At 33.0% G+C, this 15,863-nt stretch overlaps 1 protein-coding gene and 1 pseudogene across 1 annotated transcript; both read left to right on the forward strand.

The window, feature by feature from the left end:
• Positions 1-2,472: 2,472 nt before the first annotated feature.
• Positions 2,473-8,212, forward strand: LOC118058296 (protein IQ-DOMAIN 13-like; annotated as a pseudogene).
• Positions 8,213-13,801: 5,589 nt separating this feature from the next.
• LOC118058295 (cytochrome b561 and DOMON domain-containing protein At5g47530-like) lies at positions 13,802-15,065 on the forward strand. Its single transcript, XM_035071007.2, has 2 exons — positions 13,802-13,813; positions 13,917-15,065. The coding sequence occupies exons 1-2, from the start codon at positions 13,802-13,804 to the stop codon at positions 14,985-14,987; spliced, it is 1,083 nt and encodes a 360-aa protein (XP_034926898.1). The 3' UTR covers positions 14,988-15,065.
• Positions 15,066-15,863: the final 798 nt, after the last annotated feature.

Genomic DNA, 15,863 nt, shown 5'->3' on the forward strand with positions numbered 1-15,863 from the left:
ATTTAATTATCAGACTTTCATGACACGTATCCTGGGCTTGACGAGGTTAACTCGGATTTGATGGGTTAACACGGTTAATTCTGGGTAAAACCCATCATTTTTTTTTTCTATTTAGTTATCAAACTTTCATGACGCAAAATTTCAGATTTTACGGGATAAACCTGGTTTTTAAAGGGTTAACCCAAGTAATTCAATTTCTTTTTCTTTTTCTTCATTAGTTTTTTCATTTCTGTTGATTTTTTTCTTTGTTTTTTTAATTGATTTATTTAATTATCATACTTTTATGATACAACCTTTACAGCCAGACCCACATCTAACATTCTTGGGTCCGGTGTTACAGTCAGGCTCACTTAAACTTGGGTCATGCAAGTTTAATTTTTATTATTAATCTTATAAATATTACTCTTTAGGTCAGGCGTTGCAGCCAAAACCTAAGATTCTTGGGTATAACTTTGTAGAAAAACCCAAGATTTTTAAATTTTTTATTTTTTTTAATATTTTTTATACAAAAAAAAATGACCCGCGACATTGCGCGGGTATCAAAGCTAGTATATATATATATATGATGTGGCTATCTCTTTTTGCTATATAGACGATAGTTTTAAATCATTTATATAATACAAAGATCTTCTCTTTTCTCAAGAGATGTATTTTTAAGGGTAAAACTCACTACTTGTTTGAACTTACATTAGTTGTAACAGAATATTTTAGGGGCTTATTGTATACGGATTTAAACATATATTATTATTGACATGTATGTGAGAATGTCAACCATGTTGCGCTACCCAAGCTTTACCTCGAGAAAGGCTACTCAAACCCTTGGGTTTTTTTTTTTTTTTTTTTGAGAGGGGAGCATGAAAAGAATCAGCTCAAACTAAGCTATCCTTTAACTCGACAAGTTCTTTACCTGACGAGCTACCTTGTAATTATTGGGTGTTTTTGGCATAGCCCAACAAGCTCATTATTCTTTCTCTCTACTTTCATTTTTCTCTCTTGCCTTTTTCTTTTAATTGCATGAATTGATTTTCTTGTTTTTTGAATTACCACTATCTCGAGTTATACAAGATACAACTTCAACTAGAGATATCACAATTGAAAATATCACCTTTCATGGTAAGCTACTATAGATACTTTCCAGATATTTTTCGAGATAAACTATAATATTTTCAAGTTTGGCAAAAGAAAAGGGGATATCTTTTAATCTCAACAATACAGAAAACTTAAAAAGCTTTTTTTTATACATAACTAAACTCTATTTTTTATAATCTTAATTTTAAAATGTTTATCACCTGATTAACTAAATTTAAATATTAATTTAAATATTAGAGTGTTATTCATTTCACGATAATCATGTTTTTACATGAATAACTTACATCCAAATCTAACTTGAGCATTTGTTTAAGAGAGATTAAGTTCAAGCGTGGAGTTATATATAGTAAAGAGGGTGTTGCCTCTCTTGATTTTTTTGAAATATGAAATATAGCCATCTTTAAATATTTCAAATTTATCATTTTTTTTTATAATATTTGCCTCTCATAGTTTTTTGAATCTCACCCGCTCCTACCTATATTCCAAAAATATTAATCCCATATAAAAAAACAACAAAACTTTTAAATTTAACTTATTAAATGGAAAAAAAATATGTTTAATCTATTTCATTCTCAACAAATTAGTTAAATCTTGTTTTATTTTTTTCCGACTTCTTACAAAAAATAAAATAAAACATTTGACATTTTTTTTTTTTTTTGGAGGGGGGACAAAGGGATAGTACGGGGTACTCATCTACTTCCAAGTTGCCAAAGTGTAACACACGTCCTGGAGGGAAGTGGGTTGTCTGCAACAAAATGACAACCTACCTTGTCTCTCAAATAAATTCTTCACAGAATATATTATTATTATTATTATTATATCAACAAACGTTAAAAATAAATAAATAAATAATTTAAAAATTCAAACGGTTAAAATAAGGTTTCAATTTTGTTTTTTTAAATTTTTTAAATATATTTTATTATTAAAACTCTATAGTGGTTTTACTTAAAAAAAAATGATATCATTTTAAAAATAATTAAAATTAAATTGATAAATTGAAAGTCGAGTTTTATCAAATGAACTCTCTCCCGTGTTTTTTAAAACTCAAACGCAAAATTAACCTCTAAACATTCAAAAAATCAAAGTTTCAAAAAGATATTTTAAAAAATAATATAAATTATATTCTTTTAAAATTCTAGATTATTTCATCTAACTCTTGACCAGGTTCCGTAGAGCGGCAGGTTTTAAAACCTTTGCAAGATCCCCATCACGAGCAAAATAATAATTAAGATCTGACTATCTATACAAGCATCTATCTAACTATAATCTACTAGTGCAATGGAAGATAATAATGTGTAATGATCATAGTACTGATCAAAGAAACAAACAAATGTTACAGAGAGTACCAAACCAAACTGTTTTTTAATCTGTGGGGATTGTTGCTGTCCAAAATAGTCTTCCCATATAAGTAATGTTTGTTGAAGTTGCTGGCCACATTGAGTGAGAAAGCGGCCAACTCTTACCCCTCTCCCTCTCTCTCTTTCATAATCATGATCATCTAGCCAAAAAGAAAAAGAATTATAAATCCAACAAAAGGTGAAAGGTGGTAAAGAAAAGTTGAAAATTCTTACAAGCAAGCACCAAGAACCTGATTCGAAGAAGCAAAAAAGAAAGAGAGAGAGACACTTGAGCAGATACTAAAGAAATATATGCTTATATTATATATGTGAAAAGATTTCTTGTTAGAAAAAAGCTGAATCAAGATGTTGTATGAGGGTGGCTAGAAAAAGAGATAGTCTTCTCTGGCTGCTGCTGCTGCTGCTGCATCTTTTCTACTTTTGTTTCTGAACAGCCTTTTTTTTTTTGTTTTTGTTTTTCAAGGTCTTTGCAAAACTGGGTTTTCTTTAATTATAAGGTATGTTTCAACACATGATTTTAGTTTCTCTGTGAATTCTTCTGTTCATGGTAAGCTTTTTTCTTTCTTTTTGTTGGGGGGTGTGTGAATTGTATTTGTTTTTTTCATGATCATATGATTTTTTTTGTTGTTTGTTAAATTGTGTTTATTCTATGGAGATGTAAAGGGTTGTGTGTGTGGTTTAAAAGGGAAAGATTTTCTCCTTTTTTGTAGAATTGGTACTGTGGTTGATCTTAAGGTGATTTTTCTTACTAAATTCCTTTGGTCTTGGGATCTCTTCCTTTGTCTTTCAAGTGTCAGGTTTTGTTTTCTTGAAGGGTTTTTGATTATCTTTAAAATATAAACAATTATTTATCTTGGTGAATTGTGTGGTAATTTAGCACCTAAGAAACGCGATGTCTCATAACTATAGTCACAAGCCCCCGCAAGCCCCTCTCTCTCTCTCTCTCTCTCTCTCTCTCTCTCACATCTGGGGTGGTTCCACAATTTGGCTGTTTTCCTTTCCTGGTTTTGGATACACAACCTTTGTACAAGGGATTTGTTTTCTCTGATTTTTTATTCTTAAAAAAAAAAGTATAAGCATCTTTGATGGGTGTTTCTGGGAAATAGTTTTGCTTTGGCAATTTTGCGTGTGTTTGTATCTATGACTAACTTTTGACCTCTAAGTTTATCCCTTAATTGACAAACAAGTTGAGGCATAATCCACTTATTTAATTGTGACATGAAAAGATTCCTGTATTTTGCTTCTTATTTATCTGTATCTGGGCTGAGTGTATGTCAGTTTGTGAATTCTTCAATTAATTACATGCATGCTGGGATTTTTTCATCAAACTAGTTGACTGCAGTTGTTGTGATTATTTTGTTATTTTCTGTCCCAAATTGAGTTTCTTTTACCTTGTTCTTTCCTTGGTTAAGACCATCTTACCTGTTATATAATCTGGAAGTTGGGAAGATGAAGTATATCGTTCTTTCATGTGTTTAGCTGGTAGTTATTCAACTCATACTTTCTTGCAGTGTAGTCTGTCAATGGCGTGTAGTCAACTAACTATAATGCTAATAAGCTTTCGTATCTGAGTAATTCCACCTAAATTTTTTCTTTACTGGTTAAAAGTTGTTTGCCTTGCATCAATATTTTGATTGTGATGTGATATGTAATAAGATTTGTAACCCAATACATGCTTACACAGGTAAAGACAGATTTATTTGGACCTGCAGGCAGTTAATTGTGACGATTTATTTCCCCGTCTAGGTGGAGACAGTAATGCTAGGAACATGGGAAAGAAAGGGAGTTGGTTTTCAGCAATCAAGAGGGTCTTTTCACCCCACTCCAAGGACAAACTAGCTAGTGTAAGTTGCTATTCCTGATGCTAAATTTGAAATCAGCTTCTTATCAAAATGAGTTTTACCGACCTCAAATGTGCTTTGTCGGGTTCTTTATGTTTGATTAATCAGACCATCTTTCTCAATCTTTAGAGGAAAATGAATTAAGGTTGTTATAATGGTGGCTAGAAGTTTAATTGTAATTCAGTAATCTTCTAATTTTCTGGCCTGATAAGTTATCCTAAAGTCAAGTGATTCTGCTAAATTGAAATTTTTGTTTTTGATGCTTATAAAAATGTAATACATTGGTGGAGTTTGGGAGGATTGAAAAAATTAAGATGAAAGTTGTCCAGATGCGTGAGGAAGCAGAAACATGTACAAGGCTGCTTTCATTTTTTGCTTGCTCATGGCCTTCTATACGTCTCCATTGTGTAGGAAGAGAAATTAGATAACCTGTTTTCCTGACATTTAAGATTTGTTGTTCATACTTGGTGTTTAGATTTTCTTGTCGTTTTCGTCGATTAGTTTTTATATGGCCTTCTTCTTCTTGTTCATTCTTTGCTTCTTTGTGCACAATATGTACTTGAAAACTGCTTGCAGAATTGTAGACTTATCTTCTTTACTGTTAATTACATTGCAGGAATCAGATAAGAGAAGCACGAAAGAAAAGAAGAAGAAGGGTCTTGGGAAAACTAAGACATGGAGAGACCACTTTCATTCATTCCCTGTTTAGAGAACCAAGCAGCATTGAGAAAATTTTGGATGAGGCTGAAAGAGAGAATAAATTAATTTTCAGGCCTCCCAACGCCTCCTGAGGAACTGACAACACCACCTTTTGTGCCTCCAAGAGCCGATTCTCCGAGGGTTGCTTCTCAAAAGAGTCACCTCTCCAAGAGCTGCTTACTCCAAGAGTTGTTTTCCCTAGAGCGGCATCTCCAAGGGTTGCTTCCCCTAGAGCAGCTTCTCCTAGGAATGCTCAACGCCATAAGGAGATATATTACAGACCAGAACCAACTCTAAGAAACCATCATGCTTCGGCTACCAAGATCCAAGCAGCCTATAGAGGCTATGTTGTAAGATTCTCTTCACTCATAGGTTGCATAATATAGGAAACTGATGCAAGACAAATAACAAGAAATTTGGCTATCAAGATGCACCACAAAGCAAAAATGTCTGTCATTGATATTTGTGGTGCTATAGATGGCTAGAGTGGGATTTTTATCCCGAATCCTGCAAATTATTTTTTGCTGCTTTTGTGCCGTCTCTTTTGCCAATTTTCTGGCCAATGGTTGTGGATGCCTTTGCTTCTAAATATCCCAAATCTAACATTATAGGCAATCCCAATATCCCAAATGGGCAATTCCATAGGATTCTTGTGCTCTTCATTAATTTTGGACTGCTGTCAAACTAATACTATACAGTACTTGTCATGAAGGCAAGGAGGAGCTTCAGAGCACTGAAGGGTCTTGTGAGGCTTCAAGGAGTGATAAGAGGACAGAATGTGAAGCGGCAGACAATGAATGCAATGAAACACATGCAGCTCTTGGTGCGGGTCCAGTCTCAGATTCAGTCTCGGAGGATACAGATGTTAGAAAACCAAGCACGACGTCAAGCACAAAACAAAAATGATAAAGAAGTGGATAGTACCTTGGGCAAATGGGGCCAGTTGGTAAGTCCATTTTTTGCTTGTGGTTATGTCCCTTTCCATTAAAAATAACTTACCGAACTACCTCTGCAATTTATGATTTGGCCTCCCATTTCAAGTTCATGGTTTTGGTCTCTGCCTTGTTCTTACGCAATGCGTCTTTGGTGCCAGTTTGTTGGTAACCAAAACAAAGTCCCTGTTTTTTCCTCAGGCCATGGTATTTCCATGGAACAAGTTGAGAATTATCCTTTTAAGCATGCATGGCTCCTTTAGAGTAAACATCTTAGAATTTATAACTCATAAAGGTGCTAAGGCACATCCTTTTCTTTCGGTCCAACAAAGGTTCAATAGGCCATGGGCAGTTGGGATGCTAAATGAAGGCTAGACCTCTCCCCGTCCCTCCCAGGATTTGAACCTCAAACCTCCATGTAGAAATGCCAAATCTTAGTCACAAGGTTTGTCCATTGGGAATACCAAATCTTAGTCACTAGGTTGTCCATCGGGAATAATGCTAAAGTATGTATTTAACTTGCCAATGCTCACAGCAAAAGGTGGTTGATAAAAAATAAAGTTTAACTTGACAACTACAATCCTTTTGTCACATATGTACTGGGATCTAAACCATAATATTTGTTACTACTACCGTTTCTGTCAATTAATGATGTTCTGTATTTCTACAAAGTAGAGATAATTACTGGGGATATTGGTATAGTCTGAGGCAGGTAATAACGAAGACTGGGATGACAGCGTGCTGACAAAGGAGGAAATTGACGCAAGGTTGCAGAAAAGGGTGGAGGCAGTCGTCAAGAGAGAAAGAGCCATGGCTTATGCATATTCCCACCAGGTAATTGCACTAAATTATCCCTTATACCTCCTAAAAGTGGCATTCTAGCTCATTCTTTCTTTCCCTTTCTTCTTAGCTACAATCATATTTCATTTTGCAGCAAAATGAGTTTTTGCTTTAACATACTCTTTAGGTGATTTGACATTTCCTGTTTGAGTTAAGATTTCAAGATCTCATTGCAAGCACTAGAATTATGTAGTTAGTAGATTGGAAGTTGTTTTAAAAGATTCAATCCAACTGCATGAGAAGCAAATGATAGAACAGTTGCAAGATAAGCTATCAGGGATGGAATTTCCCATGAGCTGGAGACACAATTGTTCATGATATATGAACTTTCAAAACCCAAAGATATCACCCTATGCACGACTTGCACCTACCCCTTGATGTAGCAGTATTAGCTTATTATTGCCTGCATCTTCCTGGGTGCTAAGTGAAACCATCATGATCAATACCACTTTGAAGCCTATTATTGATTAACAGAAAAGGAAAACATCTTAATATATTTGTTTTTTCTATTTTGCTATAGCTGTGGAAAGCCACTCCAAAATCTGCTCAGTCAGCTCTAATGGATATCCGTTCCAATGGGTTTTCCATGGTGGTGAAACTGGTTAGAGCGTCAGCTACCTCCAACTAATCCTCCTGAAAGCCAAGCCTTGAGGAATTTTCAACTTACACCACCAAGGCCACGTTCCGATATGAAGGCTAGCCTAGGCCCCCATCCAGGAGCCACAAGCAACAACATTTTGGGTTTGATAATATGGATACTCCAACACCGAGATCCTCAAAAATCAACTGCTTTTTGTGCCAACGAGAGACAAGCGCGAACTCCTCTACATAGAACTCCACAAGCCAACAGCCCTAGCTTGTCAAAATATTCAATGGCAAGAGCCAGTGCAGCAAATTCTCCTTTTAACCTGCCATTGAAGGATGACGATAGCCTCATGAGCTGCCCACCATTTTCAGTGCCAAACTACATGAGTCCTACAGTTTCAGCCAAAGCCAAAGAAAGAGCTAATAGCAATCCCAAGGAGAGGTTTCCAGGGACCCCAACCAGTGAAAAGAGGAGACTGTCATTCCCTCTTACACAGGGCATTGGGTCTTTCAAGTGGAACAAAGGCTCCTTCACTAGCAAGGATTCAAGTTCTCAAAAGGGTTTAGATAGGCATCAGTCACTTCAATCCATAGGAAACTTGAGTGTGGATTCAACCGTCTCGATGCCTTCCACGCGAAAGCCATTTAACCGATTCGTGTGATCTTTTTTCCTATATTCTTAACATCTTTTTCCTTCATATTTTTCTTGTTATTTGATTGTGTGTATGGTGATATTGAGTTACAAAATAGTGGTGTAAAAATAATGAAGAGACAAATAGGAAATGATGGAGTGAATGTAACAGGATTTGCTTAAAGAACAACATGTGACAGGTTTTGGATTGCTTTTAAAACATTTTATCTTCTCTCTCTATGACAAGTATGATGTTCCATAAAATCATTCCTTTTAGGCTTTTTATCAAACACTTGATTTGCATAATCTAATATCAAGCAATCTACCTTCACAATTTTGATAGCTCTGTTTCCTGACGTTTTTTATTCTCTGAATTCCTTATCATCCCATCTCCTCTTTCACCTTCCACGACTTTCCTTGTACACCCATCTACCTCTTCTTTAGTGATAGTATGATTCTTCTAATCATTAATGGCTAATGTTGATCCTGGATATTCTTATCATTCTCTGATGAGCCCATTACAAAGTTTCCTGGAAATTTTTTCTCTTCCAATTTTTGGACCACCCACAAGAAGTTGCGGTCTCTCCTCTTCATACCCCGCGCTATTTCTTCCTTTTGCTCTTCTCCCAGATCGCAGATGCAAGCTGCCAAATGACTCATAAACCACTTAGCGAAGCCCCTGGAACCCTAAAATAAAATCACTTGCTCTCTCTGTCTCTCAGACACCCACAGTCAATCAAATGCCAACATCATTAAGGAGATCTCACCTGGTCTAAGAATCATAGCATAGGTCTAGCTATGTCATGGAACCAGTCGAACCCATACATCCTATCTTACCACTAACCACAAGCTACGTCATTACCTATCCATGATAGGCCATTTAAAAATAGATCACAAGAAAATTTATTACATGAAATGTGAAGCAAATTTCAATAAACTGAAGCCTGGTTCCGGAAACTATTTTTCAAACTTTTATGTATTTATTTGTTATTAAAAAAGTTGGTTAATAGAAAACACTTTCCGATCAACGGAAAACACTTTCCGATCAAAGAAAAATTTGGCTTGGTTTTCAGGAAAGTGTTTTCCCTTTTAGCTGTGTTTGTTTTCCGGAAAGTGGTTTCCGAAAAATCACTTTCCAAACTTTCTTGTATTTGTTTGCCATTAGAAAAGTTGATCAATGGAAAATAGTTTCCAGTAAAAGAAAAATTTGGCTTGGTTTTCAGGAAAGTGTTTTCCTGGAAAATTTGGGTGGAAAACATTTTCTGGTTTCCGGAAGTTGTGAAAAATTTAGAAATATCATTATTTGCTGATTATATCAAATTTGATCCTCAAACTTTTGATTGCTATATATATTTTGTTTTGAATATTTATTTTTCAATTTCATCTCTTAAAAATTTTTAATTTTATATTAACTTTGGTTCTTATTTTTATAATTTGCTATTTGCTTTTTCCTTATCATTTTTTATTGAAATTTTTTATCTATCAAATTTGATCCTCATTCTTTTGATTGTTACTTATTTTATTTGAAATAATTTATGAAATGTTGATTATTATTATTTAATTTCTTCATTTTTTATTTTTTTTTTAATTTTTTAGATTTGATCTATATTATTTTGATTATTATTTATTTTTATTTGAGATAATTTATGAAATTATATATTTTTTTTCAATTTCATTCTCATTCAACTTTTTAATTTGTAAGATTTATTCCTCATTATTTTAATAAACTTGAGAAAAATAAAATATTAATAAGTTATTTCTTAACTTATTTTCCATGACATAACCAAACACTAGAAAGTGTTTTCCAACTTATTTTTCATTAGCACACCAAACATCTGAAAATACTTTCTCGGAATTCACTTTTCCTAAAATTCACTTTTCAAAAAAAAATTATTTTCCAGCAAACAAACAGGGCCTAGGTGTTTCTGTAATGGGTTATTGGGCTTTGAAGGTTGAAGAAGAAGAGATTAGCTTATAGTCCAAGAACTCTAAAAAAAAAAAGTTCTTTATATGATTTAGGAGGAGATAGTTCATGATTGCTTAACTCAACTCGGATCCATGATATATGTTTGATGTGTAGGGTTTCATGATTGGGGAGATTTTAATTTAAGCAAATAATAATTTAGAGCTAGTATCTAGTTTTTTTTTTTTTTTGAGTACTTGTGATATTTTTTTATTAGCTCTGTATTTAAATTAAATTCTAAATTTACTATCTACATATAAATTGATATTTCACAAGAATTTGTTAGTGTTATATTATAGTTTTAACTTAAAATTATAATCAAGACTTTTTTTTGAGTCTCATTTTTCTTGTCTCGATATTATTAATGTTCGGAATCTATTAATTAATTTGTTAATCATTATAAAAGCTATTAGACTAGTAAACAACAATATCAAAACCTATCTCTACGTTCATCACTTAGTGTGGTAGATAGATTAGGCTGTTCGTATCCTTGTATGGCATTGGGGGCAGCTTGTATGGCATTGGGGCAAATAAGGGTGGTTAAATTTTTATTTTTTAAAAAAATAAATTTAGATTATTTTAATGTGTTGATATTAAAATAAAATTTTAAAAATAAAAAAAATATTATTTTGATGTATTTTTATGCAAAAAGCATTTGAAAAACAATCGCTACAACACTCCAAACACTTATTAAAGGCAGACTAGTAAGTGTGCGCTACCCACAAGCTATATAATTTTTTTATATATAAAAAATATTAAATCGATGCAATTATTTCTAAAACATAAAAAAAAAAAAAAGGATTTGTGTCATTGACTCGATTGAATTTTATAAACTTAGCTAAAAAATAATAAAATAAAATGAAACAAATTGACGATGAAAAACAAGTCAAAAATCGACTCGAGCTCATCTGGGTTAGCACGTCAAATATGTGACTTTGTTGTGTTACCAAGGTATAACCCCATCAAAAGTAAATTGAATAAAAATATGAAGTCAAACTAGGTAAACCCACTAATCCCGCGATCATAGACATAAGATTGGGATAACTCCATAAAAATAAAAGTAAAAAAAAAAAACACAAAGATCAATTTTTTCAATTAATCAAATGCTAAAGGATAAAATTTAAAAAAAAAAATCATTTTTTTTAAAATTAAATGTTGAAGGATCTTCTCTTATAATGAATAAAAAACTAATTGAGAAGACGATAACCCCGTAGAAAGTATACGAAAAAAAAAAATTCAAACTCAATTTTCTAAATAAAATATTGAAGGAAGAAATTGAAAAAAAAATATAATCTAAAACAGATAAAAAAAAACCCTGACCTAAGTCCACCGGGTCAGCATGCAAAATTTTGTGACCTAATTGTGTTATTAAGGTAACTTTGTTGAAAACAAATTGACTAAAAACTATAAACTTAATTATCAAACAATTCAATTAATGTTGAAAAGTGAGATAACATTGATTATTTTTAAAATCTGTGAGAAACCCAATAGAAAATATTAAAAAAAAACAATGAAGCTCAATTTTCAATTAAATAAATGATAAAAGATGAACTGCAAAAAAAAAAAAAAAAACAAAGCAAACCCTAATAAATCTTTTAAAACCTTGATTATTCTCTCAAAAATTATAACTTGTGAAATTCTAGATTTGAGCTTAATCAATAAGCTCAATTCCCAGCTAATTTAATATTAAAGGATGAATATGAAAAATATAACAATTTAAATTTTTGACAAAATAAAAACTATAGTAATTAAATTTTTTTTTTATTAAATGTGATAGGAAAACAAAAGCATAAAATGAGAAGAAAAATACTAAAAATGAGGTCAGGAAGAGTATGTAATTTGTTTTAAAAAAATAAAACACTACAAGAACTTTTATTTCAATTCTTTTTTTATAATGAATTTTGAAAGTTAAAAGGTTAAAAAATTTATTATGTTCATAATAAGAATTAATTTCACCCTTTTAATTTAATTAGCTATTATAAGTCAATTATAATTTTTTTATTGAAAATATTATTATTTTTGAAGGGTTGATCAAACTTTAGAAAAAAAAATGATCTTCAAGTAATTTTCATATAAATTCTAAATGGTCTTAAATTGTTTAAATGGATCCTTGGGAACCCTACAAAATTTTAAAAATTTTTTTTTTTTATGTATTTTAAAAAACTTAACATTTACCAAAAAAAATAAAATTTGAAAGGCATCAATAAAACTAAGTGACCAAGAGATATTTCACTGTTCATTTGAACATTGAAATGAAACCTTTGTCCTTATATAAATACTAACAAAGTTTGCAATGAGAGGTAAAACTATTTTTTTTAAGGGATCCATTAAGGTGTTACAAAATTAATTAGGGATAAAATTTATCAACACATTTTGTTAGCACAAAAAAATAAGTTTGTTGTCCATGGAAACAAATATATATATTATATTATCCAGAGGTATCATCGTCTTTCAATATTATTCACACAGTAAAATTATGTCACACCCTTAAAAAAAAAAAATAGCACAGGCTTTTCAAATACTTTTTCCTTTATTTAGGCAAAGTAAAAAAAAAAAAAAATTATTTAAAGTAATAAATTGCAATGCCGATCCGATTAGAAAAAAAATAAAGGAGAGACCCCAACTGAAATATATCTCTATTGCTTTTCCTGAGGCCTTATTTGTTTCCAGGAATTCCACTTTCCTGGAAACCATTTTCCTCACTTTCCCATGTTTGGCAACACATGGAAAGTGAGTCAAAGGAAATGTAATTCCAGTCAAAGGAAAATGTTAAGTTTAACATAAGGAAAGTGTTTTTCCGTTTTTAATTCTCGAAAACACTTTCCTGGCGTGGGCCAATGCTGCGTTGTCATGTTTTTATATAACTGTTCATGTTAATTGCACTGTTCATTGAACAGTGCAATTAACATGAGCAGTGTATTGTATACACTGTTCATAAAAAATAGTGAAACAGTACAGTTTTAGTGCACTGTTCACTTGCCTGCGGAGACTTTTTTTTTTTTTTTTAAAACATTAAAAAAAAATAGTTTAGAGTGAATTTTATACCTTAATATTTTATTCAATTTTATTACATGCTGAAAAATATTATTAAAACTATAGTTTTTGTCGGATGTATTTCGTACGTAATGAAATTATAAATGGTTTCATAGAATAGTAAAAAAATATTTCACAAGCTTATTTCTTTATAATATGATATGATATATATAATTATATTTTATAAAATAAGCTATGTATGAATATAGAATATAATAAAAAAAAATTCATCATATATACATTTTAGATTTTATTTTTTTTTATTGTAAAGTGATTAAATATTTTTATATATATTAGATAAATTTGAAAAAAAAATTAATTTATTAATAAATTATTTTCCAATTCATTTTCCATAACACAACCAAACACTGGAAAAGTGTTTTCCATAACACTTCAACATCGGAAAATACTTTCCCGGAATTCACTTTCCAGGAATTCACTTTTCCCGGAATTCATTTTCCAAAAGGAATTCACTTTCCTGCAAACAAACGGGGCTTTTCATACTTTTCCTTTATTTAGGCAAAGTAAAATTAAAAAAAAAAATTATTTAAAGTAATAAATTGCATGCCGATCCGATTAGAAAAAAATAAAGGAGAGACCCCAACTGAAATATATCTCTATTGCTTTTCAGACTATAAGACGGACATTACTTCCTTCAAGAAACCGGAAAGCAATCAAAATACTTTTCCGAGTCGCAAACGGAAGACAAGATCCTATATATTCACTCAACCAGCCTTACAATTCTCTATCCATAACAATTCCTTCCCGTGCTCCGCGCTCTCTAAGTCATCACCGATCTTTCTTCTTTCAACCCCTTTTGTTGCATAAACATGGCCCGTTCTGTGATTTTTCTGGCCGCATCTTTCTTTCTTTCTGGCACATTGTCATGCATAGCACAACAACAACCATGCACGACCTATAAATTTTCAAAAAAAAAACAAACAGTTCTCTTCTTGCAGCGACTTGCCTGTTTTGAGCTCCTCTCTTCACTGGAACTACCATCCATTATCCAGCAGAGTTGAGGTTGCCTTCAGGCATACTGGCGTGACCGATCGCAGATGGATTGCTTGGGCTATCAATCCAACTTCAGGAGGGATGATTGGTTCCCAAGCAATCGTTTCTTTTCAGAGAACGGATGGAAGTCTTGCAGTCTATACTTCGCCTATAACAAGTTATGGAACGCGATTGGAACAAGGAAATCTTAGCTTTCCTGTCTTGGACTTGTCTGCTACTAATCAGAACAATGAGATGATAATCTATGCAAGCTTAGAGCTCCATGGAAACATCAGCACAGTGAATCATCTCTGGCAAGTAGGCCCAATGTCTGGAAACACTCCAACGATGCATAGTGTTGCTCCATCCAGTCCCAACGTTAAATCCATGGGGAGCTTGGACTTCTCTTCAGGAAGGATTAAAGCGACAAGAAGTTCTTCAACAACACTGAAAAATGTCCATGGAATTTTGAACACAGTAAGCTGGGGTATTCTAATGCCTGTTGGGGCCGTCATTGCCAGATACTTGAAGAAGTTCGAATCTGCAGACCCTTTATGGTTCTACTTGCATGTCAGTTGTCAACTGCTGGCCTATATTCTTGGTGGTCTGTCTGGATTTGGGACTGGAATATTTCTTGGCAAAAGGTCTCATGGAATTGAACATAGCTCTCACAAAATCATCGGCATTGTGCTCTTCTGTCTTGCAACAGCGCAGGTGTTTGGTGGTCTGGTCAGACCTGACAAAGATAGCAAGTATCGTCCCTTCTTCAACTGGTTCCACTTCCTGGCGGGTTGCTCAACACTTATCCTAAGCATATTCAACATATACAAAGGATTTGACATATTGCACGCCGCAAGATTTTGGGGGCTTACCTACAGTGGTATAATACTAGCTTTGCTACTGGTCACGCTACTATTGGAAATATGCACAAGATGGTACCTGCCGATAACTAAGCGTTCGATGTCAAATACCGTGGACAAAAACACATCCACTGTCACTGCAGTAGCTGCAATGGAGGTTTAGATTTGGGATGTGTAATGCTGCATTGGAAAAATGCGAAAAAGAGGAACTATTGCAGGTTGTCAAAGGGAGCGCTACTAGTGGAGGACGTTCTGAATGGAAAATATTTGATCTATACTGTTTTTAATTATCCAGAAACTAGTTTTTATTTTTAATTTTCATTGTTTAACAACTACCTTTTATATTGCAAAATTATTAATTGAATCCCTTTATACTGATTCTATTAAGCTTGGGATCACTATTTGTTTTTCCAACTCTGCTATCCCATGCTGTACTGATCTTCTATGTTGGACATCATCATCAAAGTTATCTTTATAATGCTCGTGTGGGTGGGTGCCCTTTAATATTTTTTTCGTAGAATAACATTTCCACTTGAGGAATGTGATTTAATACTGGGTTAGACAAGGTAGAGAATTTAGCTTATTGGATATTGTTTAGCAGATTAAGTAATGAAATGAAGAGTGAGGGTGTTGGAACTAGGAAAAGCAAAGAGGATGTCTTTGATGGATTCCTTTTGACTTTCCTTGGTATTAACCGCGTTCTTTTTGTGGTACTTAGAGCCAGGATAGCTGCATTGCAGAATCTGACAACGCAGTTGTGAGGAAAATTGGTAGCAGGATATTGTTGAGGGAGGAATGCAAGTGGTTATGGGGCTGGATGAAAGGGGATGATAATGGATCATACAATTCCCGGAAGCTGGGAACATGGGGTTTATAATAATGGAACATTTAGGATTGATGTTGAATGTAAAAAGATGTAATAATGAGTTGCCTGACGTTTTGGAGATCAACAGGAATTCAGAGTTATGAGATTCTGTCATCAAAACCTTGGCATCAGAAAAAAAAAAACAGAGCAATTTTCTTCTATGGGTTCTTTTTG

The sequence above is a fragment of the Populus alba genome, chromosome 19, assembly GCF_005239225.2.
Source record: "Populus alba chromosome 19, ASM523922v2, whole genome shotgun sequence".
NCBI classification, from domain to species: domain Eukaryota; kingdom Viridiplantae; phylum Streptophyta; class Magnoliopsida; order Malpighiales; family Salicaceae; genus Populus; species Populus alba.